Source organism: Sciurus vulgaris (genome assembly GCF_902686455.1).
Source record: "Sciurus vulgaris genome assembly, chromosome: 9".
In the NCBI taxonomy this organism is placed as follows: Eukaryota; Metazoa; Chordata; class Mammalia; order Rodentia; family Sciuridae; genus Sciurus; species Sciurus vulgaris.
Window position 1 is genome coordinate 107,887,300 of NC_136469.1, and position 26,901 is coordinate 107,914,200.

A 26,901-nucleotide genomic window follows, 5' to 3' on the forward strand; every position below is an offset into this window, starting at 1 on the left:
AAATTTTGTCCTCCTAGTGAAATGGTAAAAGGGAAAGAATGTAGGGATGGAATAGAAGGGTCCAAGAGATAATGTTAACAGTGTTATTGTCAAAATTCTAAAATCAGATAAAAGAAAATAAATTCAGATACAGGGAAGATTTGTATATGGTGAAAATAACCTTGTTATAAATTCATATTGAAATTGCTGTAATATTTTATCAGTGTGAATAAATTGACACAAGTCTAATTTTTAAACTACAAGTATAGACTTTGAAACAGAAGTCAATCAATGGTTTTCCATCATTTGAACTTGTATTTATGGCAGAGGTTTTAGAATTTTTAAAAAATCTATCAGCATTGTCACTCCATCAGTCCTTTCTGAGAATTTACACATGATATTAGAAACGATAGATGCCATCAAGTATCCCTTTTTAATTAAAAACTTTGTTGTGTTTTTATCTAAAAGGAAACCGTGTTTACTGCAGGAAAATAAAACACAGAAAAAATTAATAATAAAATCCCTTCATTATTAATTCCCATAGGTAACTAGTGTTATGATCTTATGTTGTTTCCTTACAGATATTATCCTTTAATCTTTTTTCCTTTTGTTTCATCTTTAAACAAAAGAATGTAAAACAATAAATGATCAGTTACAAATCCATTTTTATTTTGTCCAATCAATTTGGCCACTACAGCTCATTCAGAAGAATTGCCATTGTTTGATCTGAATGGTGGCTCCGTGGAAGACCCTCTCTAAAGGTTGTCCATAGTTCGCCTGACTGACTCAGAACTCCCATAGTGCCAGAGTCGGAACCTGGAAGGCATTCACTGAAAGCATTTATAGACAATGTTTGAGTTTTATCCTACCTGAAGCAATGGATAATATTGGGTCAAATAATAGACTAACCAAAAAGATTGGGTAGACAGACTGGAGAATGAAATGTTACATAAGAATTTTGAAAAGCACTTATATTTCTTGGAGTCTATAAGGCTACACGTTATACCCAGAGTTATGTACATTTTCAGGACAGGACCTGAGAAAGCCCTATTTTATCACCTCTGGTTGATCCTGAGAATTTGCACTAGCAGGGAGTAAATACCAGGGCAGAATTCTAAGCAGACTGGCTGAATGTTGTGAAAACATATCCTGAACTGCACATAGAACTATATGGCAAAGATCACAGGTTGGGGTTTTTTTTGTTTCTTTCTGTCTAGTCATTAGTGGACCACTAAGCTAACAAAACAGAGAGACTCCTAGGGCCCCAAATTTAAAAAGGATACAGACTTATAGAATCAAAAGAGAAAACTCACTTTTGCCAAAAGTGACATTTCATGTAAAGGCATCCTCAAGTAATTAGCACTTAACAAATCTTCCAAGAACCAGACCAGGCAGTTGGAAGACATATGCAAAGTGTGGGGAAAAAAGGGGTGTTTCCTAAGAATTCTATATCTATCAAAACTATCCTTCAAACTTTGTGTAGAAATCAAACACCTTCAGATAGACAAAAATTAAGTTTTGTCATAGCAGACCTGGTCTACAAGAAATGCTAAAACGTATTCTCAGACTGAAAGGAAAAGGCACTGATTAATTACTCAACTTCACAAGAAGAAACAGAGGACAACAGTAAAGAGAACTCTATAGGTGAATATAAAGACAGTTATAAATATACTTATTATTTTAGCTCCTTTTCTTCCTATTAGATTTGAAACACAACTGCACAAAGCAGGATTATATATCTGTATTAATAGTTATACAATGTATAAAGATATAATTTGTGATATAACAGCATAAAGAAGGGGAATGAAGCTATATAAAAGCAAAATGTATCTTATTGATATTTAGTCCGCACTAATTCAACTAGATTGTTATAAATTTTAATCTGCAGGACAAACACTAAGAAAACAATTCAAAATAGAGTTATAAATAATAAAAATTATGTGAGCATATTTCCTGTTGCTATAACAAACCACCGGAAGCTGGATACTTTATGAACAAAAGTATTTTATCTAATTCACAGTTTTTAAGAGCCTGAAAATCCAAGATCAGGTGACCCAATCTATTCAGACTCTGGTGAGGGCTTCATGGTAGGTGACATCACAATTGTGGAGTGATTTATGCTGCTTATAAGAAGTTCACCTTAGATCAGAGATACAGAAAAAGATGAAAATAAAAGGATGGAAAAGAAATCTCATGCAAACAATAACCAAAGAGAGCTATACCAAAAACAATACATTTGAAGACAATAAATACTATAGGTATTATGTAATGATGAGTCAGTTCATGAAAATACATCATAAATATAAGCAACATGCAGCTAACAAAAAGCCCCCAAATACTTGAATCATAAATTTAAAATAATTGAAGGGAAAATTAATTATCCAATAATGTTCCAAGAGAGGTCAATGTTCCAATTTTAACAGAGGGTTAAAACTAGATAAAAGATGAGTCAGGAAATAAAATGCTGGAAAGAACATAAGTCAAGTAAGTCTAAGAAATTTCATCCCAACAAAAGCAGAATGCACATTCTTCTCCAGTGTAGAGGAACATTCTTAATAAAGAGTATGTATTAAGTTACAAAAAGTCTCGAGAAATATACATAATTTCTCAATTAATATAAATACATACATATTACAAAACATGTTCTCAGACCACAATGCAATGAACGTAGAAATCAGTAAGAGAAAGCAATAGAACACTTACAAATATGTAGTAATTAAACAAGAAACTTCTAAATCACTATTGATTCAAGGTAAATATCACCAGGGAATTTAGATCATACTTGAATAAAAATAAATACATGTATCAAAACATTACATGGTACCTCACAGACATATACAACTTTTTTGTGTCAATTTGAAAATTTCAAGATAGGGTAACTTATGGACTATGACATTTTCTTAGAGAGAAATTTGTACTTGTGAATACCTGTGTTAAAAAGAGGAAATTCATTGGACATAACTTTCCTATATTCATGTATGAATACATGACTAGTTTAACTCCACATCATATACAACCACAAAAATGGGAAGTTATATTCAATGTATGTATGATATGTCAAAATACATTCTTCTGTCATGAATACCTAAAAAGAACAAATAAAAAAATTGATCCCAAGTCAGTGACCTAAAGTTCCTCCTTAAAAAGTGGAAAGTAAGTACAAACTAAATTCAAAGCAACAAGAAATAATAAATGTTAGAGCAGAGATAAATGGAATAGAGAATAAAAACAAAATTAGATAGTATCAATATAGAGCCATAGTTGATTTTTTAAAAGATCAGCAAAATTTCTTAATCTTTAACAAGAAAGAGTAAAATTTTTAAAAAGTAGACAACAACTCTGGAGTCAAAAGTAGGAGGATTACAAGTTCAAATCCAGCCTCAGAAATTTAGTGAAGTCCTAAGCAACTTAGTGAGACTCTGTGTCAAAATAAAAAATAAATAAATAAAAAGGGCTGGGATGTGGCTCAGTGATAAGGGCTACTGGGTTCGATTCCTGCTACCCAAAAAGAAGAAGAAATAAGAAGAAGACTTGAATTTCTGCAACCAGGAAAACAAGAAGAGAACATATACTACTGACTATATAGGGAAATTAATTACAAGGGGATTAAATAGTTCTATGCCACACTATCAAGATACCAGGAGAAGAATCATAAGGAAGAAAATAAACCTTACAGATGAATATTCCTTGGGACATAAACACTGAAGTCAGACACATTTAAAAAGGATTACACAGTAGAGTTAGACAAAGGAAAATGAAGGAAGAGAGGAGGGATGGGATGGGAAAAGACAGTGAATCTGAGGTAACATTCCTATGTACATTTGTGAATACACCACAGTGACTCTCACCATCAGGTACATCCACAAAGTACTAATTAAGGAAGGAAAAAGAACCTGTAAGTAAAAGCAGAAAGATCAGCAGAGCAGAGGGAAGAGAATATGGGTAGGGAGGAAGAGTGGGGAAAAAGGAAGTCCTGGGGACTGAATCAGAATAAATTCTATTCTGTTCTTTTATAATTATGTCAAAATGAATCCTACATCATATATAACTATAAAGAACCAATCAATAAGTTAAAAAATTTCTAAACCATTAAAATAGAAGGGATTATGTATCATGGACCATGTAGGATTTGTTGCAGGAATGCAAGGTTGGATTCAACAGATAAAAGTCATAGTCTATGTAATTTGACGTTTTTCTAGAAAACAGAAAGAAAAAATAAACATTTTCTCAGCAGATACAGAAAAACTTTTGATAAACATGCGCAATTCTTTGTGATACAGACACTAATAAAGTAGCAATTGAATGAGAATTTCCTCAACCTAATACCAGGTATTTAGAAAAGCCTGCAGCTAACATCACAATTTTGGTGTGAAAGACTCTAAAAACATTCTCCCTGACATTAAGAACAAGATATAAATGTCTGTTCTCACTGAGTCTTTCAACATTGTCCTGCAGGCCATAGCCAGAGCAATTAGGGAAGAAAGAAAAAAATAAAAGGCACACAAAATAAAAATAAAAGTCTTTTTGCAGATGACATGAACTTTTTAAAAAAAAGCAAAAATCTATTTGCAGATGACATGAACTATATATATAGAGACTTCCTTTAGTAAACCACACAAAAATATTAGAGCTATAAAAAATTTCAAGCAAAATTGTAGGTACAAAATGCACATACAAAATCAGTTGCATTTCTATATACCAACAATGAAAAATCTAAATAGAAAATTAAGAAAAACATTTCAATTATATTAGCATCTAAGCAAGTAAAATACCTGTAAAAAATTTCAACAAAGGAGCTGCTGAAAATTTATATACTGAAGGCAATGTTTGCCAAATGAAAGAACCAATGGAAACGTTTTCTATTTCTCTATATCTATTTAGTTTTTCTATCTTTAATGGAAATAGATCCCATATTCAAAACTTGAAACTATTAATTACTTAAGACAGAAGAACTACCCAATGTAATTTGCAGATTAACTGCAATAACAACCAAAATTCCCAGTAACCTTTTTTTTTTTCTCAGAAAAGGGAGAACTGATTTTAAAATCATATGAAAAATAAAGGACCTTGATTATTTTGGCTAAAACAATCTTGCAAAAGAATAATATATGATAAGAAAGGACCTCAATTTATTGATTTCAAAAATCAACCTAAATCTAAAATATCAAAAAAAGGTGTGAAACTTTTTTTAAAGATAGAGATATCTTTAAAGATAGATATGTAGATCAATGGGGGTAGAAGTGAATGTCCATAAAGATAGATATGTAGATCATAAAGATACATAAAGATAGATATGTAGATCAATGGGGATAGAATTGAATGTCCAGAAATAAGACATATGAGTAAAGTTAATTTATTCTCAACAGAGATTCCATGATGGGGAGCAAGGCTTTTCAATAAATGATGCTGGGACAACTGGCTATCCACATGTAAAGAATAAACTTGAATATTTGCCTTATATCATACACAAAATTTAACGTCAAAAGAACCAAAACCCAAATGTAACAACTAAAACTATAAAACTGAAGAAAACACAGGCCTAAATATTCATGACCTTGGATTAGTTTTCTTAGTGATGACAACAATTGTAATCTCTATGAAAAGGATATCTGTTGCCTCCTGTTCTCTTCAACATTAGGACAGTGTCAATCCTTTATGGTTCTGCTAATATTTTGATAATAATAGTGTTTTTTTAAGCATTCTTATTATCACTTTGTATTTCCTTAGCTGATGGTGTGAATTTAAGTACATTCTCATATACTGAGTAACCTTTCTCATATGTATACATGAATTCTCTCATATACATACACATGCGTATATATGTGTATATGTCTTTGAGACTTTCTGTACAAAAATCTCAAAGAAAACATCTTATCAGTCTGTGGGACCACTAATAAAATCGGCAATTGTGGCTATCTCCCGTGCTGATAGCAAATTTACCTCCTGAGTTACTGCCTTCTTTTATTTTAACTAGTGTGACTGCTCTGGCCATGGGCAGAAAAACTAGAAAAATGAATGAGATTTTATTTTAAACCAACAAAGGTATAAACTATTACTTAAAAACAGGTAAAATACCTTTTATGAGGTTTTATTTTTTAGTACGTTGTTTTATTTTGTATAGCTTCTAAGCTGCAATATGAAAAACCAACTGTTTTCACAATGCTGAACAACCCAGAATTAATTTCACACTTATTTGGTCGTACTGAATGAAGAACTTAATCACAGTTCCATTGTGATGATTGATTCATCTCTTAGAATGCTTCAAGTAGATGATGAACAAATTAATGTGAGTTGTGTGTACATTTTTTGAAATTGATGTTAATAAGCAATGGGACAATTTAATATGCCTGGATTTCCTCAAAGGTTCTACTTCAGTTTACCAGTGTCTTTAACCCAAAACTATCTAAAAGAGAAAGATAATTCGTACAGAACAATAATGAAAATTGAAGGCATTTCAGAGTAATTACTTCAAAAACTATAACTATTTAAACACTGTTGCACTGTTTTCTTACACTGGTTTCTCACACCATGTATTTTTGGGGAATTGAAATGGTACCAAAAGGTGGCTTTTAGGGAAAGAAACAATATGAAAAAGAACAAGTGCTTCCAACACTATCTTGCTAATACTTACTGATGGTTTTGGTTTCCATCTTTTCTTTGGCAGGAGTCACAACTGTTCTGACAATGACAACTCTAAGCATCAGTGCTCGAAATTCTCTCCCCAAAGTGGCTTATGCTACTGCCATGGACTGGTTTTATTGCTGTTTGTTATGCATTTGTGTTCTCTGCCCTAATTGAATTTGCAACTGTTAATTATTTCACCAAAAGAGGATGGGCTTGGGATGGAAAAAGTGTAGTAAATGACAAGGTAAGTGAGAACTCCCTTCTCATCTTAATTAAGAGACTCCCCTAACACATTCACCTTGTGGCAGATACTACTTTGACATTAAGAAAATTCATATATGTATGTATATGGTTACATATCATATCAGTTTTTCTAAAAGTATATATTGTGCCTGAAATCCTTTAGGAGTGCTTACAGCAGTAGTAATATTTGTTAAAACCACTCTCCAGCGTCTGTTGAGCTCTATGTGTCAGACACTGTGCTAAGTTTTTTACATATGCTCTCTCACATGATCTTCATAGCAACCTTATAACTAGGGTTTCTCCCTTAATATTCTCTCTCTCTCTCTCTCTCTCTCTTTTTTTTTTTTTTTACTGATGAAGAATCTGAAACTTAGTAAAGTTATTTACTTGACCAAGCTCACATAGCTGGTTTGTTAGTGTACTGGAATCCAGATTTGTCTATTGGACCATCAAGTTCATGCTCTTAAATCACTATATTTACTGCATAATGGGAGATATTGTGAAAGAAAATGGGAATTAACTTCTCTGTATATGGAATCCCAGGTTCTATTAATGGGATGAGTGCTCTTCACCTCTTCCCATCTCTGTCGCTTGGTTGTGAAAACCCAGATAGAATTTATATCTTCCCCATATTGTGTGGAATAAATATGCAGGTGCTAGAATACCTGGGAATTTAAATAGCTCATATAGTCTAAATGGGAAAAGTTATTTTCTGTTAAGATTAACTTATTTTAATATTATTGGTATCCATATTTTAGGTTACAAGTAATGAAGCTAGTGTGTACTTTCTTCATTGATACAACAGTTTTTCCTTTCTTATTCTGTAAATTACTCTCTGCCTTAAGAGAAGGCTTTGGATCATAAGATATAAACTATTCTTAATAATAGTAGAGACTTCTGTTTGGAGAGTTTCTTTCAATACTATATTTACTAATTTTTCTCAAATTTAGAATAACATTTGGTTAAATTGGTTGATTTTATTTCTTTTTCAATTATTTGAATATATATATTTTTCATTTCTATGACATAAAGCCCTTTACACATACATAGTGATTGTTAGAGTTGAAAAGTCTTGTTCTTTTTCCTTAATTTCATCATCTATAGAAGTTTTAGAAAGCGTTGCTTTATTTCATTTTATAAGCTCTTTTGGGGCCTAATAACAGATATAATTAATACATATTAAAAGAAGCAGATCAATTTTCTATGGCTTAACTTCTAGGCTATTTCAGGATTTCTATTACATTTTATGGTTGATTTATGTTAGTGTAAAACTTTTCATTTTATCTATGCAATTACTTATTTTTAAGTGTATTGGTTACACATGCACTTTCATACTAACATTTTTAAGATAAATATTAGTCCTTTGTAAATATGTCTCAAAAGATAAATTAGAATGTTTTGTTACAAGAGTTTTATTTGGTGTAATATTTTCAATGCTAGGTGGTGCCAATCAAGTTGACATTTTGATTTGACCTATCAACTGATATGCCTTCTGAACCCTTGTGCTTGAAAATGAAGTACCTATAAATTAAAAAACCAACTCTTAACAATGCTTTCTAAAAGCAGTAACCAAGTACTAACCAATGCTGGATTTGTCTGCCCACATATGAAATCACACATGGACAAGATAAATTCTGTGTTGAAATTGTTGAAGTTCCAATCTAATATTGAAGAAAGCAACTGATATTGTTACTTTAGTCCTGTCGTTTAGTTAGAATATCACATCAGGCATGTTGCTTGTTTGTTTTGGCTTCTCTATGGATAGAGTGACTAGCACAGTGCCTGACACTGAACCACTTCAAAAATATTTGTTGAATAAATGAGTTTCTGATCTTTAATCTGGCAGTGTAATACCAACTGGACTCCTTAGCCTTCATGAAAAGGTTTTTAAAACTTAACAATGCTGAGTTTTAACAGTGGGTACTCTATCCAATTTCATGAGGCACGTGAATTTGAGAGGCATTTCCTTAACTTACCTTGGAAATAAACAGGTCTTTAGAATTGAGAGGAAATTAAGTAGAGGTCCAAAAGATGGCCTATCTGCCTAAAAGGTAGAAATCAGTGCAATCTACCTCTGCTTTAGTTTTTATTAGATTTAATTTTTAAGTAGAAAATAATAATTTCCTTGAATAAAGAGTTTTTGTGCCTGGTCCATTATTGGTGTCCTTTCAGATTAACGTGTCTGAAGAAAGTCCTTTGCTTTTGATGTTAATGAACTTAAGTAGATGCAATTAAATTATCTGTCAATACAAAGAGCCTTGGAAAACTCTTAACATTTGTAAAATAGCAAGTATCAATTGACCTCACAAGAAAAACCACTCAGAGCTGGGGGTGGTGGTGCATACCTATAATCCCAGTAATTTACAAGGCTGAGGCAGGAAAATCACAAGTTTGAGGCCAGTCTCAGAACTTAGCAGGGCCCTCAGCAACTTAGTGAGCCTCTGTCTCAAAATGAAAAATAAAAATTACTGAAGATGTAGCTCAATGGCCAAGCACCCCTGGGTTCAATACCCAGTACCCCCGATATATACCTCAACACACACACACATATATATATATATACACACATACACACACACACACACACACACACACACACACACACACACATATATATAAAACTCAGTTATAATTGATTATGTGTTTTTATAAAAAATAAGTTTGTTTAACATATTTAAACATGGATTGAACAATCTAATGTTTGCATATAGATTGTGTTTTGTTAATTTTTACAGATGGTTTTTTTTTTTTTTTTTCCTTGCGGTACTGGGATCGAACTCAGGGCCTTGTGCTTGCAAGGCAAGCACACTACCAGCTGAGCTAGCTCCCCAGCCCTACAGATGGTTTTTGAAAATAAATTAGCAGGTCCACTCCTTTATGTTCAGGCATCTTTTGAGCCCTGTATTAGAAGACAGAGTCTGCCTTGCTATCTTAGCTTGGAAAGGACTTACACTATTTTTACCTCATTTGTGAAATTGAACAATAAAATCATATCAATCTAAATTTGAATTGCTGGATGAAATGATCCAACTCCAAATTTTTATGCCCTTCTGTATACAAAAGTACCTATCTATGTACTTCTGCCTATGCAACTTCTACCTATGCAACTTCCAAATTCTTCTAGAACCTTCCTTCATATTCAATTTTCCTTCTTTACTCCAAGACTAATTCTACCATTCCAACTCTTGAATCTTTTGTGATTTTTTTCAAACCTGTTCCATCAGTTATTATTATTTTCTCTTATTTCTTCAAAATCATCTTTCCTTTTTATGTCTTCCTTTTAGCCTACGAAGATGCTTAATATGAAAATGAAATGAAAACTCACTCCTCAAATTCGACCTTTATTTCCCCATTTAAACTTTGGGAAAAAATTGCTTGTTTTTAGTTCAGTTCTTAGTCCACTTTAATCTGATTTTTTTTTTCCACTTACTATCCTGTAACTGAGGGGCACCAGTGACCTCCATATTTTAGAACAGATAATTTTCCATTTTTCTCAAGGAATTCTTATTGATCCTTCCTGTTGTTATGCTCCAGAGCTCTATTTCAGGTTCATCCCTGAAACTTTCTGTCTTCTTAAGACACAACTCAAAATACCAGCTTCCTTTCCTCATATCCTGGCAGCTGCCACGATTCATTCTGTGTTTTTGATATTCTCTGCCAGAGTTCACGGTGAATTCAGCCTTTCTAGCATACGGTCCTATTTATTCCCAAAGATAGTTCTTTCAGTTTTCTTTGATGCTGTTTTTTTCTTTACTTTTCACTGTGTGGTTCCCAATTTAAAAATATTGCTGACAATATTTTGAGGATTATCTGCATCACTAAGCTTACTGCCAACCCATTTGCTATTCCCAACTAACTCATCCCCACTCATCCTCAGCCCAAATATCAATTCCTCAGGAAATTTCTCAGCACCAATACTCCAACAGTAATTAGGACCTCATTGTAAGTGTACGTACACTGCTTTCCACTTTTCAGTAGAGCCCTAACCATAGTTTGTAATTGCATGTTTTTGTTTCAGCTCCTTCATCAATCATGATAATGATAATCATGTTGATTTTAATAAGTCATTTATTCTTAGTCCTTTGCACAATATTTTGCATATATTAAGGCCCTGACCCCTGTTGCAATAATATTCTCTTTTTCATTCCTTGAAAACCAATAAAACCTATCTGATTTTATTTAATCTCAAAACTTTCCAGACTCACATAATTGACATCTCCCATTGTATTTCCACAGCACTGGGCACTAATTCCTTTTATACCATCTTATTAAATTCTAATTTTATTGTAAGTAAATCTTTTTCTACCATTAGGTTACAATATATGAGAGAAAATGAGTTTTGTTTTATTAACTATTGTATCTGCTCTAGCACAGCATCTGGCACATAGCTAAATTGAGTGATATTTTAAAAAATTCATTAACTTTAATTTTTTGGGATTGCTTCCATAAATCTGGGACAGTAAGTCCAAACTGGCTAAGAAAAATATGGACTACATAGATAAAAAATTACTTAAGATACAGACATATCAACATACTCTCCAAACTCTTCCGGAATGTGCCATTGTTTTCTGAGTCACCTTAATTCATAGAAGACATCACATTTTTCAAGTGTATTTATTTATTTACTTCCATTTTTAACATTCTATCTTGTTCCAAAAGAATTTCAGGCAGTTTAACAAAGAATGCATGTTCTTAAACTACGATTAACTAACATAGCAAGAGAAAACCAGGATGAAGGAAAACAGGTTCAGATATATCCACCATTGGGCCCGCACATTAGCTTGCAGTCCACAGTTGTAGTAGGAGAGTTTTAATTTCTAAGCTTCTTGGTGACAAATGTAACACATGGGGGGAAATTATTTTTTCTTTAATCAAATAATGGAAACAAATTTTCTCAGAGAAAAGCTTTTTCTCATACTGCAATTGCTCTTTTTAAAATCAAAATGCCAGATGGGGTTTATCATAGGGAAAACTGGGTACTATAGCAAGTGATGTCAAATTTTTCCCAATTAACTCAGTAATGAATTTTATATTGATGTTTCTTGTAGTCCCCTTCAATAAAAGCTGAAGGCATTATATTAACATACAACTCAGTGAAGGCAATTCTTCAAGGCGCTAAACTAATCTGGTCCAAGTATGTAGCTTTCTCATGGCCCAATTTAATCCAAGGAAAAACTTTAGAGTACTTAGAGAAGTGGATGGACTGTTTAACCTTCAAACAATCTTCTGTAAGTATCACTTTTCTTAGTCAGGGTGGTTAGCAGATAGTTGGCAATAGATTATCTGGCCAGCAAGCATGTTGTTGTTTTACAAGTAACAGGCTTCTTAGCAGCCATAAGGAACTGTAAAAAGGCAACATGGAATGGTAGAAAGAGCATAAATTTGCCCTTTGGAGACTTGGGTTTTTCTCCAAAACTTGTTACATACAGTGTTCATAAGAGGCCCTTTTTTAATTGTAAGTGGCAATATCTGAGATTCTCTCCAACTTTGGAAACATGCAATTGTTATTTTCATTCATTTAACATGTCACATCACTAGTATATACACCTTAGATAGGTCATTTGCTCAAATTACTTAGGACATTATTTTCTCTACCACTGAAAGGAAGGCAAGTTTGGTTTGCCACCATTATGTAAAACATTTTGACCTCTGTAGTCAGGAGTTTACCAGATCTGACATTTTAAATATGCATTGAGAGACTCTAATAATGTAACAAACTAAAAATATCCGTGGTCTTATAAAATATCATCTAAAAAGTAGTAAATCAATTAGTATGAGTTATATTCTCTTTTCATTCCACTTCACTGACAAGTGAATTGTCAACAAACTATGGAATGATATATTTTACTCTTTTACCCCCAGATAATGTATAAATTATTGGTTTCATTTATAAATCCCATCCCACTCCCTTCTTCCTTATGTGGTCCCAATCACGAATAAAATGTCCATGACATTGTCTTTTGGTTGAGCTTATTTTATTAACTTCCAGTCTTCTAGGTGGTAAAATTGAGGATTTGGGGGATAATTTACATAATACCATTGTAGAAAAGCAATCGAGTTCAGTTCCCATCAACCTAACAAACATTTTATGGTATCTTATAAATACATTTTCTTAGGTTATACTTTATATTTTATAAATGTGTTTTATCATAGTAATCATTCTAGTAACTATCATTCACTTATCATTATGCAAATGTTTTTTGATTCTGCTCTGTGCCAAGAAGTGTGCTAGGGGCACTGCAGCACAGTGTGTGCCTTCAAGGAGCTTACAGTTAAGTGAAAGGGGGAAAAAGAGAAAAAAAAATTACACATGTGATATAGAGATAAATGCCAGAGTGCTGTGGAAAGGAATGGAAGGCCTGGCTACTTAATACTGGCAATAGGAAATGACATCCCAATGCATGTGACTCAGAACTAAGTCAGTGTTAGTCTGGTGATGGTAAGAAAATAAAATATTTCTGATGAGAGGACCAGTGTGAGGTTAATTACCAATTCCTGCTGAATTACAGTACCATTTACAGGTCAAGGAGTACAGAATGGTTACAGTATTGGGCAGAAACTGACAAAGCATTTAGGATAAGTGTATTTCTCGATAGTTTTCATTTTAATTACCTGAGATATATGTAGGTGGTGAAGTAAAGTGAAATATAGTGGTTAAGAATTCTGGAGAGAGATTTTAATGGTCATCTATGTATAGACATCAAAAACCATGAATTGCTCAACATTAATAGAACATAGCATTGTCAGTCTATCTTGATTTGCCCTATTTTCCTTCTAATTTATTCCATTTTTAACTTTTAATGTGAATTTTCAAATTTTTACTTCAGAAACCCACTCTGTATTCATGTATTTTTTTCTGCCATAGCTGCCTTATTCTCCAAGTTATATGAAGTGGCTTTTTTTAAGTGCCTTAAAATAGACATACAGCATCAGATTAAATTAGATTATGGGACATTAGGTAGTAAGAACTACCAGAACTTTCCTATTTCTCAAATGAAAATTTTATAAGGACATTAAAAAGTGACTTCCTGGTGGTGAATACTCTTTTGAACAGTGAACCCAACAATGTTTTCATTGTACTATTTTTCTTCAAGGGCCTGAGTGCAAACTTAGTGTTATGCTAAGTAGAGTAAAATTAGTCTCAAGAGATCAAAGTCATGTGGCCAAAGTATTCAACCTGTGGATGATCTGGCTTGATTCTGGGCCTGCATGATATTCAAAGAATTCTTTATAGTAAAAATTCTCTCAATATAATCCTTTTTAATAGAATTCTGTATTGAATAGGATAAGGTAATATCTCCTGGTAATGGTTTAGGAGTATGTCTATTCTTTAGTACTATCACTATCAAATCTGTCTTATAAAGAACAATAATAAAATACATTATGAAGACTTATTCTGAATGCTGTTTTAGGCTACCTTAGAATTATTAAGTCAGCTGTGAATTCAATAGTATTTTTCCTCTGTGCACATTTAATTTTAAACAAAGAAAACAGTGCTTGACTGTAGATCTGTGATTATTATTTTCAAATGGACTGAGGGGAACGATTTTCTCCTTTAATACAAGATTTTGTAAGATCCTGAGCCAGGAAAGCTTTATTTGTGCTAGAAATTGAGAGGATGTGGCACCATACGGGTGTTCTGCCTTTCATTCAGTGAATTGGTAAGAAATTCCAGGTGTCAGGACTGGATTCTTGACTGAAGATAGACCATAGGACTTTTACATTTTTCCTCGTACTGGTCCTGAAAATGGTAAAATTTCCAAGTTCCAAGAGAGCATTTTGAAGCCAAAACCATCATGTGTTTAATGCTAAACCATACTCCACTTATATTCAGATATTGAAGCCATTTTTTGAATAATGAAGAAAATTAAGGTGAATTCTGTCCTTTATAGCTAGCTCAATAAAAGTTTGTTTACAGAACTTTACAGTTAGGTCAAGAAAAGTTTAGAAGTGATTTCTTTGACACTGCTTCTTATAGAAGTCAGTGTTAGGAGGAAACAAAAATTACCACTAACATACATATGCAGGGCTGAAATTTGGTGAACCTGGTGGTAGATCCCTTCTAACTATTTACCACTCATGTGCACTCTGAGTGGTCAGAGTATTTATATTGATTACTGGTTAGTTACTAGATTGCTAAATAATTTTAGTATTACTTTTGCACCTATGTGCAATTGAAGGGTGTAAAAGTGGGGTACAGGAGGGATATTGGTTTAGAGTTCCTGTTTGTGGCCTCCTGTTGCAACAAAAAACATTTACATTGTATGATTCTTTGTCTAAATGTCTAACTTCCACACCATAATTCCTGATCCAACTTAAATGTCTCACTTCCACAAAACCTTTCTTGAGTTTTTCCACACAATGTTTATGTCTTCTTTTTCCTACTATGTAATAAATTGTTACCTATACATGTTGTGTGCCAGCAGTCATTATCCAGCTTATAACAGTGATCATTGTTTCTGCAATCCGCTAAGAGAATGTATATTTCTTAATGTGGTTAGAATATGCATTAGTTCATTTTTTATTACAGATGTCCTATAGCTTTGTTGTCATTATCTCCCTTTTTTTCAAACCAGAGGTGGAATCAAGGACAGCAGGCAAAGGTTAAAGATTTCATCATAAATGGTCTTTAGAAATAGTGGAAATAATAGTATAACTAATGGCTGTTATATACTTTATGGATTAACAAGTTCTTTTTGAAGGTTGATCTAGGGATATAAACCTCAACTGGAGTATTTTTGGAAACAAAAAAGTACTCCCAAGTTTCAAACAACTTCCTCAGACAGGTCATACAACATAACTTAAAAGCAAAGGGTTGGAAGTCAGACACATTTAATTCATGATTTTTCAGGCATTTAACAGACAGAATACCTGGTCAGGTCACAAAACCTGTTTAGCCTCCGTTTCTGAACTTCTTAGGTGAGGTGAAAATGGAAATTACTTCCTAGCCCATAGGTGACACCCTCAGCTTGACAACCTAACACATTCGAGGGTGGAAAAAGTGTTAGCTATTGTTTCCTTACCAAAAATACACCTGGTGATTAAGCTCCATTTGTAACATGAAAACTACAGGCACCACGAGGAAGGAGAGCTGTTATTTTAGCTTTTATAAAATTGCAAATGGTAGTCATTCCTTCTTTTACATCTAAGCAGATCTGGAAGAACATCTTGCCAGTAGAAAAAACAGGAGAGGAAGAAACCGTGCCAACGAAAGCTGGGTAATCCAGACCTGCTTTCAGATCCTCCTGAGTGTTTAGAAATCCTTTCTTATTTTATTATTTGAACATTTTGAGAATTCTTCATGGAACTAACTTATACCTGAAATTCTATGGTAGTTGTCCTTTACCAAGTTTCTTTGCTTTTAGATAACTGACAATTTACCCATATTAGCATAAAAACAAAGATAAATATCACTTTTTTTTCAGATTTAATTAATTTAGCTACTTGTTGGGTGCCTACCTCATGGAAGGTCTCATGCTAATTGCCAAGGTTACAGAGATGAACAAGAGGGAAGCAGCCCCAGCTTTCATCACCCAGATCCCAGTGAGAAAGGAAGATGTCAATCAAAGCATAACATGACTAAGAATTTATACACTTCCAAAAAATGCCATCATAGAAATATATCTCAGTGTTCTGCAAGAGTATATATGGGAAACAAAGATTACATTAGATAAAGTGATTAAGGAAAGGTTTTCTGAGAGAATGACATTTAAAACCTGGATCAAAATATGAAAGGGAATTGATCTTGAAATGTGCTGGGAAGAAGGTGTTCCAGGCTGGGGAAGTAGTGTGGTTTAAGGTAACAGGGGAAGGAAGTATTCAGGAAACTGAAGTTATTTTCTGCAAGATTTTCATGCAAGGAACAAAGAGAAGTCATGGTGAGAATTGTCATTTTTACTCTAAGTTTCAGGAGATACTATTTAAGAAATTTAAGCACAGGGGTGATGTGATCCAACTTATCTTTTAAAGAGATCCCTGTGGCAAAAGTGTGTCTAATGACTGAACCAAGGTGAAGCCACTCAGAGCACAAGGAATTGCTTCCTCCAGACAGGAGATAATATGACCCAGGCAAGAGTTGGTGATAGGTAAATAGCAATTAGAAAATGAAACAAATTGGGGATGAGTTAGGTGAAATCTCAAGAATTGGTATTTCATTCTCCTTAAATAGTTTTAGTCAATTTTGCACTGCCATCTGCATAAGGTTACAGTTTCCTACCATCTGAGTTAAGTGTTGCTATATGATTTTTGACATGAGAAATTCTGTTATCAAGTTAAAATATGGGCTTATTCATTGTAGATGATAATTTCTCTTGTTAAAATATTTACACATCTCATTTATTCATTCACTCATTAATTCAACAAATATTTAGTGACTCATAGGTAAAAAATATGTATGGTTTATTAAAGTTGTATTTTCCATTGTTTATTTTCCATGTAAACTATAAAAATTGATTCCAAAAAATTTTTAAAGATGATACCATTGATTTTAGTCTGAGGCAAAATCCTAATGGTTTTCGGATTTAAAAAAGGCATTTCATTTATTTTCCTAAATTCCTTTTTTCTAATGGGTAACCGTATGTATCGGATATTTTTCTTCAGAATTTGAACTGGAGTTTGGAAAATTCTAAGTGGCAAGCTCAACCCACACTGTTAATTCTTGTATTTTTCAATAGAAAAAAGAGAAAGCCTCTGTCATGATACAGAACAATGCTTATGCGGTGGCTGTTGCCAATTATGCCCCGAATCTTTCAAAAGATCCAGTACTCTCCACCATCTCCAAGAGCGCAACCACGCCAGAACCCAACAAGAAGCCGGAAAACAAGCCAGCGGAAGCCAAGAAAACCTTCAATAGTGTTAGCAAAATTGACAGAATGTCCAGAATAGTTTTCCCAGTTTTGTTTGGTACATTTAATTTAGTTTACTGGGCCACATATTTAAACAGGGAACCTGTGTTAGGGGTCAGTCCTTGAATCTAGACACGTTATCTTTGGGATGTATAGCAACATTAAACAGTTTGTTTTGCTCTGTACAGTCTGACTAATAACTGCTAATTTATGAATCAATATGTACAGTATGTATATAATGATGTAGCTTACCAGTAGACCTTTAATGGAGACATGCATTTGCTACATGGAACTATGGGCAGAAAGCACCCCAGGCCAAAAGAGTCATTGTCTTTTTTAAAGATTTCCCCTAGGACTTGGTTTCAAGTGGATTTCAGATGACCTGATTTTTTTCCTTTCCTAATAACAATGAAAATGGAGATGCTGTATCACCCTGTATGGTAACTTTTGATTTAGGTATTAAATAGGAGTATTTTCTACTGTTGCCTAACTATGATAGGAGATAACATTATCATTCAAAGATGAATTCTTCTAAATAGCAGAACCTTATATCTGCAATAGCAGTTCCCTTCATGAATGCACAGAATCCCTGCTAATGCAATTGGAATCTTGACACAGTTACCCAGAAGAAGAAAAACTAGAGATATGGAATCAGCTTTTACTTATTCTGTATAGTATCTATAGCCATGTACATATTACAGCATGACAAGCTCAAACAATTATGAGTCACCCCGACAGGATGTTAATTATGCCTACAATTTATTAACTATTGGAATGTCATGGTCATTATGTTTTTAGCTTCAGAGTTTATTTTAAAGTAATAATTAAAATTCTATAACTTATTTCAAAATTTTAATCATAGGGGACTACCTTAAATTAAAAAAAAAAAAGAAAAGCCAACAAATGTGTCATACTCTTTCCAGGTGTATGTTGAACTAAAATTAGTTAGCTAAATTTTTATTTTATTTTATTTCTTTTATTTTATTATTTTTTGGTGCTGGAGACTGGAAAACAAATCCAGTTTTGCTGCTGTGGAGCAACATTCATACTGGATTAGAAAATTGTGCCAAAAACTCCAACTGATGAGAATTCATAGGTGTCTCATACTATACCACTTATGTGATTCTCTTCTTTCCTGTTTACTGCAAATTCTGCCTTAAGGCTTCTTCTCATCAAGACTTAGAAGCCACTAATTATAAAGGAAAGGACAGTTAGTTGGCACATTTTTCTGTCTTGAAAGCATCTCTTTCAGATCAGGATTAATGTAAATCTGCTTTTGTAAATTGCAACTTTAAACTTCACTGACTCAAATTTACAACAGCTTTGTATACCAGAAGAGGTTTTGGGTAAGTGTTGAGCATTTTTAAACCATAACTTTAAAACATCACCAACTGAGTGGGTTCACATGCGCACACATGCATGTGCACACACACACTCACACACACAAATTGCATACCTAAATTCAAAACCAAATTTACAATTTTTTATTATTGCTAATTATTAGTGGGTAAATTTATTTTTCTTTTAATATTTGAAAAAAATCCTTATGCCTCTGAAATATGCTATTTAAAGTTAACAATTATGTATCATGCTTAGATTCAAAATTTCTGGCAAATCTAAAATACTTTCAATTGACATGTACATTAGCAGTTATTAGCTGACTTTTAATAATAGATGCACCTTCACAATGATGTTTTTGTAGAAATACAAATAGTCAAATAGTGGCATTTCTTGCAATTTTGTACAGTATTTGAGTATAGTGCAAAAATAGGTATGTTTACAAAATCAATAAAAAGAATATCTTATGAAAATAAGCAAAATCTCAGCAAAAATTGCTTTTTCTTTGCCTCTATTTTTTTCATTTTCTTTCTTTTAGTGTGACTCTATTATGTGCTTTGCATGATTGTATTAATACCAAGGTCACAAATGCATCTTTATTAACAGAATTTGCCGTGAAGAGAGTCTTGACATTAAAAATTCCCTCACAAAAAGTAATCCATAATCCATAATAAATAAAATACAATTGTTACATGAACCAATAAATGTATTTCTTTAAAACCCTTCTAGGAACAAGTTCTTTGTCATTTAAGCAGTTTTAAATGTGCACTGAATTAGAAGATATCCTGTTTTCATACACATTTAAAGATAGCCTAGTTCTTCTGTGTAGTGTAGGTTTGTGTGCAATAGTATGAGAAAGTTCATAATGCTCAAAGGCAAACAATAAAAATGCTTTATGTGGTATGCATTGTCAAACACTTTAAGAATATTTTAGACACCTGCACTGCCCCTTAATGTCTGAATATAAATGACTAATTATATTATTATAAAATATGTACATATGTAAAAATAGTTGTAAATAACAATTTCTGTAGAATTGAAAAGATTCATCTACAACTGGACAAAAGGCTGTGACGACATCAATAGAAACAGTTTTATAGTGTTTATGGCAGAATGATTGAAAACTTACATTATTGCTATTCTTTGAAATAACCTAATTGGAATTTTTAATTTCAATCATTAAAATCTTATTTGTGCCTAATGACATTCTGATGGTTCAGATTTCCCTATTATGCTGTTTATAATTTTTTCTTATTTCTATAAGTTTGGTATATTTTTACACAGTTCTTATTCTTTTAAAGTTTAGATAAATCAAGATTTGACTCTTGCTAGAGAAAGGAAGGATGTACCATCGTAAAGCATTTTGAAAAACAGAAACAGAGTTTTTAATCATTATTCACTTTTCCATAAACCAATTTTAAAACACAAAAATGATATGAATTTGTCATCAAAATGTCAATTTTTCAGAAAACACATTTTATATAATAACATTTGTCTCTTTGGCCTACAAAATAACACATAAATTATTGTGTGCAGTTCTACAATGATAGAGTTACACTATGTACAAAATGTAGATAAATACATGTACATATATAGAGATAGTCTCATTACTGTATAGCAAATATCTAATTAGATTAATATATTTTACCTCTATTCTATACAATGCCTTGAGATTGGTTTTAATATCACACATATCACACTCATATAATTCAGTTGAAAATTAAATCTCATTCTTATGAATACTTAAAATCAAAGACTAAGTGAGACATGTAAATTAACTTAGTGCAGAGAGTTGTTTAATGAACTATGATATCACTCTATTATGCTAAGATGGTGGCTATTTTACCTTGTTTGCTATATATGTTCCTGTTAGATTAAAAAAATGGAAATAATCTAACCATTTAATATTTTTTAAACTCCAGTGATTCCAATCAGTGCCAATCTTAACATTTAGAAGTCTTTTCAAGGATCTCTCTATGGTGAATTTATTCAGGATTAGAAAAGTGATCACCCTGAGCCACATTTCTAAATTTTTTTTCCTTTAAAAATTGATAGCTTGTTTTTTAAACAACACAGAACCTGTTATTTTACTCATAATTTTCTTTGGTAAATGTATTTGGTAAGAGAGACAAATTATTCTCCATATATCACATGTATCTATGAGACTTTGTTTGATACTGGTTAAGGGAACTGAACTGGGCCATGATATTAGGATGGATTTTGGAAGCACACCAGAGCTCTGTGGGCACTGTACTTTGGCATGGCCTGTCATTATTCAAGTAAGAGAAGAAAGGAAATGGCTCAAGTCACCTTCTGCACTGTCATGGTCCTTCAGCACCTGTTAAGAATTTGTTTCATATGTTCCCTACTTAATATCTTCAGATGCAGTCTGGGAAACATAGGAAATATTCATTGCTTAATTTGAAATCTGGGGCCATATTAATAATAAACAAATTGTTCCTTTACTAGTCTTCTGGCATTTTTACTTCTATCTACACATTTTTGAGGCAATCTTTTCACATGCAAAGATTCTAATTTCAAGGGAATCATGAGCCCACCCACTGCCCTATAGGGTTATTCATTTTCTTTTTAGTTGAAATCTCATGGGTTCTCCATGCTTTTCTTTTATTAATCCAAATACATAGAAGCATAAAATTGAAAGTGAGGAGTGGTGCAGTTATTTTTAACATCTGCATGCTTGAGAACCAAGGGCACTGTACAAAACCACTCATAATAGTGTGAATAAGACAAATTATGATATTTTTCTGTATTGAATTCATGCTATAAAATGACTATATTTAATAAAATTATTCATAATATAATCCTTTGTTATCAAAATTTATATTAAAGATATTCTTATTTCCCATCAGTTTTTAAGAGCTCATTCTTTTATCAAATTCAAAGAGAAAAATAGGGAAAGAAATACCAAATAAAGAACCCACAAGGATAATGAGGCTGTTTTTAATTAAACCAAGTTAAACATCTTCCCTTTTTAACTCCTAAGAAAGTGGGTAAATTAGAAACATATTTGTACATACAGAAATATTTTAACACTTATGATTTTATCACTATAATCATTATTACTAAAATACTGAAATATAGTTCATATGAAACGCCTTTGGGGAGGGTAATAATAAATTATTCAAAATCTATTTCTGACAAGAATTTTTTCTTAAAAATTTTAACTAGGAGTATATTAGCATATCCATTTCCTTTAGTTGAAATATTTCATTTCTGCTTATTTATATAAGAGCTTCTCATATAGGTAATTTATACTCCACTGTAAGCCACTCTATGTTGAAGTTAACACATAATATCAGCTAATATTGTCACTAGGTAAGAACAATTAACAAGTTCATCTTTTGGCATATAGTAAAAGAATCTCTAGTAAGGTCGCAGCATTTTGTGTGTGAGTGTGTTTGTGTGTGTGTGTGTGTGTGTGTGTGTGTGTGTGTGTGTGTGATTCCCAGTTGTATAGGAGTGAGCATTTTGAGTAATTCTGATAAGTTTATGATATCAAAACTATTTTTTAATGAATGGATTCAATCACACATGTATCTCTTGTTAAACTAGCAATTAATTCAGTCAATGGAATTACTTTTGTAATAGACTAATAACCAAATTATTAATTATAATTGGTCTTGAGTCATAAATACTTAGAAATGTTCTTTCTATATGGATATAAACATGTTCCCAAAGTATTTCTAGTTGGTTCTTTTAACCCATTAAGTTAGAAATGAACTTGGCAATTCTGCTTAGGAAGGTAACATGAAAAAACCTGAATTCCAAGTTTCACGGTGAAGGTTTTTGGAAGCTCTTTAAAAAGTAAATATCTGGAAGTCTAATTATCCCACAACTTAGACATGTAATAAATATTGTGTGTTCTTTTCCCATGAAAAATGAAATATCCCAGTAATCATTTCCAAATGTCATATAATCTATTTTAATTACTGATTTGTTTCATACTTTATTTTTAAGTAAAAGGATTTGGAGTATATTCTTATAGAGCTCATTGCAGGCTAGTCAGTGTTCTAAGCCCTTCATATATGTGTGTGTGTGTGTGTGTGTGTGTGTGTGGTGTGTGTGTGTGTGTGTGTGTATGTATACACACACACAATATTACCTCATTCAACATTCGATATTCACAATAACCGTAATCACTGTGTGACTTGAAACTCTGGAAGACTAGATTTTCTATATTATACAACAACACAGCAGTCTAATGTATCTTAGGGAAACTTTAAACAAATTAAAAACTGTACTTTTCTTTGCTTTAATTCAAATTAATATTCATATTTTTTTGAGAAACTCCCTCAAATCAGAAGGCCACCCTGTTTTTTAACATGACAAAACCAAGAGAACTGAACTGTGCAGATGCCCAAAATCCCTTTCTGTGACATTCACTATTCACTAGCATTAGTTACAAATACAAACACACTGCGTTTCCATTTTTGGTTCATAGGTAATTATCATCTATTTAAAAAATGCTTAAAGTTGATTAAGCAAACAAAAGTTAACCTCTTTATCTTCTATTTTTTTTTCTCTAATTTTACTAGTTTTGTTAAGAGTTAAAAAGGTTTTGCTTTCACTTGTCATGCTGTCAGTTTCATGACATTTAAACTCCTGGACTTAAAGGATTATATATTGATTTCATTGAACAGTTTGTGGTAAATTACTATCTATAAAAAGAAGCCTAATTTAATCTCAACTAAATGACTTTTTTCCCACCAGAAGTGTTGAATTTGCTTAGTTGGTATGATAAATCAGTCTTTAGTCTCCCTTTCAGAAGACGTACTTTGTCATAACATGCTGCCAAAATGACATCCTATCTTATTGGATAAATATGAATATCTCCCACAAAATATATTTATAGAAACAAACAACACTAGTAAAACAAAACACAGAATTAGTTTAGAAATAATGGCAGATAAATTTCTTCCCAATATGTCTATTTTTTAAGAATATTCAACAAAGTGTTTGGAGCTCTGTGGTTTAAATCCAGAATAATGGGTAAAGATATATAACATACCATTAGATAGGTACAAATGAAACTGACCTGTTGAGCCACGTTGTCATGAATTAAACTTCTCCATCCCTGGGAAAGTCTATGATTTGTTGGTCTTGGGTGTCTTTGCCATACTTGATTTTAAGTTTGTTGATGTTCTATTTATTTTCAAGATTTTTCTGAGTAGATATGAATTGAGATTTTTGGTGTGCTCCAAACTAAGAAATTTGATCTCTCATGAAATACTCTCATTAGAGGTGATGTGCATGAAAACTTGAAAAAGCTTCATATTTGTTACTAAATTAGAAAAGGAATGAAATGTTTTCCCCCAGCTACCATTTAGTATTTTTAAATTATTTACACAGAGAATTCACAATGAAGCTCTAACACAAAACTTTGAATATTCATATTATGTGAATTTGAAATTTTCTGGGTGACATTAATATAGTAGATTTTCTGGTTGGAGAAATAATTTGGGGTCTAATAATATTTGTAATTTGTGACCTTGTTTGTAATTGGGAAAAGCCACAGTTTTACATAGGTGGAAAATTTGACCTTTATTGAATGTGTCATTATGTTTGCTGTTTTAAAATTCCTAATTAATCACACGCAAATTAATGCTAAATATTACCTTTTTGTACTTATTAAAATTGATTTAATATATTTAATCTGAAAATTGTGTTTTTTTTAAATACTCTAATGATTGCATTATTTCTTACCAGAATGGAATTTATCGAAAATGTGGCTTTTTAAAGATATAACATGATATTTTATCATAGTGGTTTAAATGTTGGTCCTTTCTTCAGCTTCTTTTTAAAATAAAAAGATATAGTGAGACAGGAAAAGTACAAATCTACCCGGAAAATTTTGTGGGGGAATCATGAATTGCTAACTGGAATCTCTCTAACATATTAAAAAGTGGGTACTATGCAAAAGTTCACCCAGAAAATTGGCAATCATAAAAGTATTACTTTTACATAAAAAATAAAATAATTAAGATTTTCTTTCTTTAGATAGACTCAAGTTTATCATTCTGTGTATAAACTCAGACATCTTGCAGTTTTCTTGTTGGATCTATTCTTTAACAATCCAATATTATTTAATAATTTCCTCTTGATTGTTGTTACCATCGCTGATATCATTGAGATAAAATGCTTTTACATGTGAAAAGGGTATAAAAACAAAGCAATTTTTATCAATGTGGTAAGTTTCGCACATATTTCTCAACCCTAGCTATATTTTAAAACCACCCAAGAAGTTTAAAACATGCGATAAATTAGAATTGTAAGTGAAAGTTATTAAGAACATGCACGAAGCTTCCTAAGTAATTCCCCACCACAGTTCGATTTATTTGTTTCATTTCACAACACATTAATCAACTCTTTCTCTTTTGAAGTTTTCTGCTTGTTAGACCCTTGGTTTTAGTTAGTCAATATTATAGCAGTAAAGAAGAAACAATCAGGAAATCAAATGAAAATTTTAAGTCAGTTTTCACATGAAACAGCAAATTTAAGGGACACTATCAAATCTTGTGTAACTATGTACTTTGTAGTCTTAGAAATTTATAATTTTTATCAACTGAAATTACTCATATACTTTGTATTTCATAATGCTCTAATTAGTGAGTGCCCATTGAATAGGAGCAAAAGTTCTGCATACACTCAAAAACATTGGCTGTTCCACTCAAGAGTTTTTACTTTGAAAAATTCTAGTAAGAAAAATACAGTGTGAAATTATATCCAACAAAAGAAAAAAATTTAAAAATAAGATATTGTTAGCACTCATATAAATACAATTTTTGACATAAACCAATTGCTTAAGATATAAGAATGATATCATTTATTACAGAATTGTTAATATCTATGTCCATGTAGTGTTAACATAAAAGAACAAATATGAAAGAGAAAAAAGTGTACCTGCATTTCATAAATTTATTATAAATATTTCTAATATCTAATAGGAATGATGGGCCATTTATATTCATCTTGGTATGGTTTCTCCAGGAGTATGGAGCTGGATGGGGCTCTGACCAGTTGATCAGGATGTGAACCCTAAAGAATGAAAATTAAAACTGTTTTCTATCCTGAAGAACCTAGGACTAGAAAGGCTGAAGTTTAATGTCAAGTAGAAATTATCTGGCAAGAAATAGTCTAGTAAGATTTCATGAATGTTATGAATCTACATCGTGCACAAGCATAGAAACAGAAAGATGTACCCCATTTGTGTACAATGAATCAAAATGCAGTCTGTAAAAATAAAAAAAAAAAATTAAAAAAATAAAATAACAAACAAAAAATTATAGAAAAATTACAATAAACAGGTACAAATGGCAAGAACAAGGCCAAAATGAGTATTAGAAATGAAACACAATTGGAATGGTATTGGAACAAATGTTATAATTGAAAAAATAGAGCCTCTAATGAAGACTAAGGATGGAACTAGGATATCTATTTTTATCTTCATTATTCATTATCTTCATAAATTCATGCTTGATCATGCTAATATCAAGCAAAATAAAGAAAAATTTACAATTTGGATACATTTATTGCATATGCAAAATTTGATAGAGAAATAGTGACCATGTCTAATGTTTAATATGAAACTAATTAGCATATTTTAAGGCAATATGGTACTATTTTCTGAAAGCAAGATCGAATAATTTCAATTTTGCTTAGAAGAATGAAATTATGTCTACACAAAATGTCACTATTAATTACTCATTGTTATTAAGTGCACGCTATTATAATTTTATAAAATCAAACATCAGTTCTTACTAATGTAAAAAATTCTGGAGCAACAGCTAGTATTTAGCAATAGAACTGAAGCAGTAGATAATATATAGCATGTTTTGTATTATTTGAGAACACA

General features: G+C 32.0%; 1 protein-coding gene across 1 annotated transcript; it reads left to right on the forward strand.

Moving 5' to 3' along the window:
- Positions 1 to 6,714: 6,714 nt before the first annotated feature.
- Positions 6,715 to 22,454, forward strand: LOC306669565 (gamma-aminobutyric acid receptor subunit alpha-2-like). Its single transcript, XM_079153605.1, has 3 exons — positions 6,715 to 6,847; positions 11,895 to 12,074; positions 17,520 to 22,454. The coding sequence occupies exons 2-3, from the start codon at positions 12,045 to 12,047 to the stop codon at positions 17,814 to 17,816; spliced, it is 327 nt and encodes a 108-aa protein (XP_079009731.1). The 5' UTR covers positions 6,715 to 6,847; positions 11,895 to 12,044; the 3' UTR covers positions 17,817 to 22,454.
- The last annotated feature ends 4,447 nt before the right edge of the window (positions 22,455 to 26,901 follow it).

What these genes read in the sequence shown, in the direction of transcription:
- LOC306669565 (XM_079153605.1), top strand. Translation starts at nt 12,045, where the DNA reads ATGGACTGTTTAACCTTCAAACAATCTTCT. An exon ending in TAACCTTCAAACAATCTTCT is followed by an intron (nt 12,075 to 17,519) that starts GTAAGTATCACT and finishes ATTTTTCAATAG; the next exon opens with AAAAAAGAGAAAGCCTCTGT.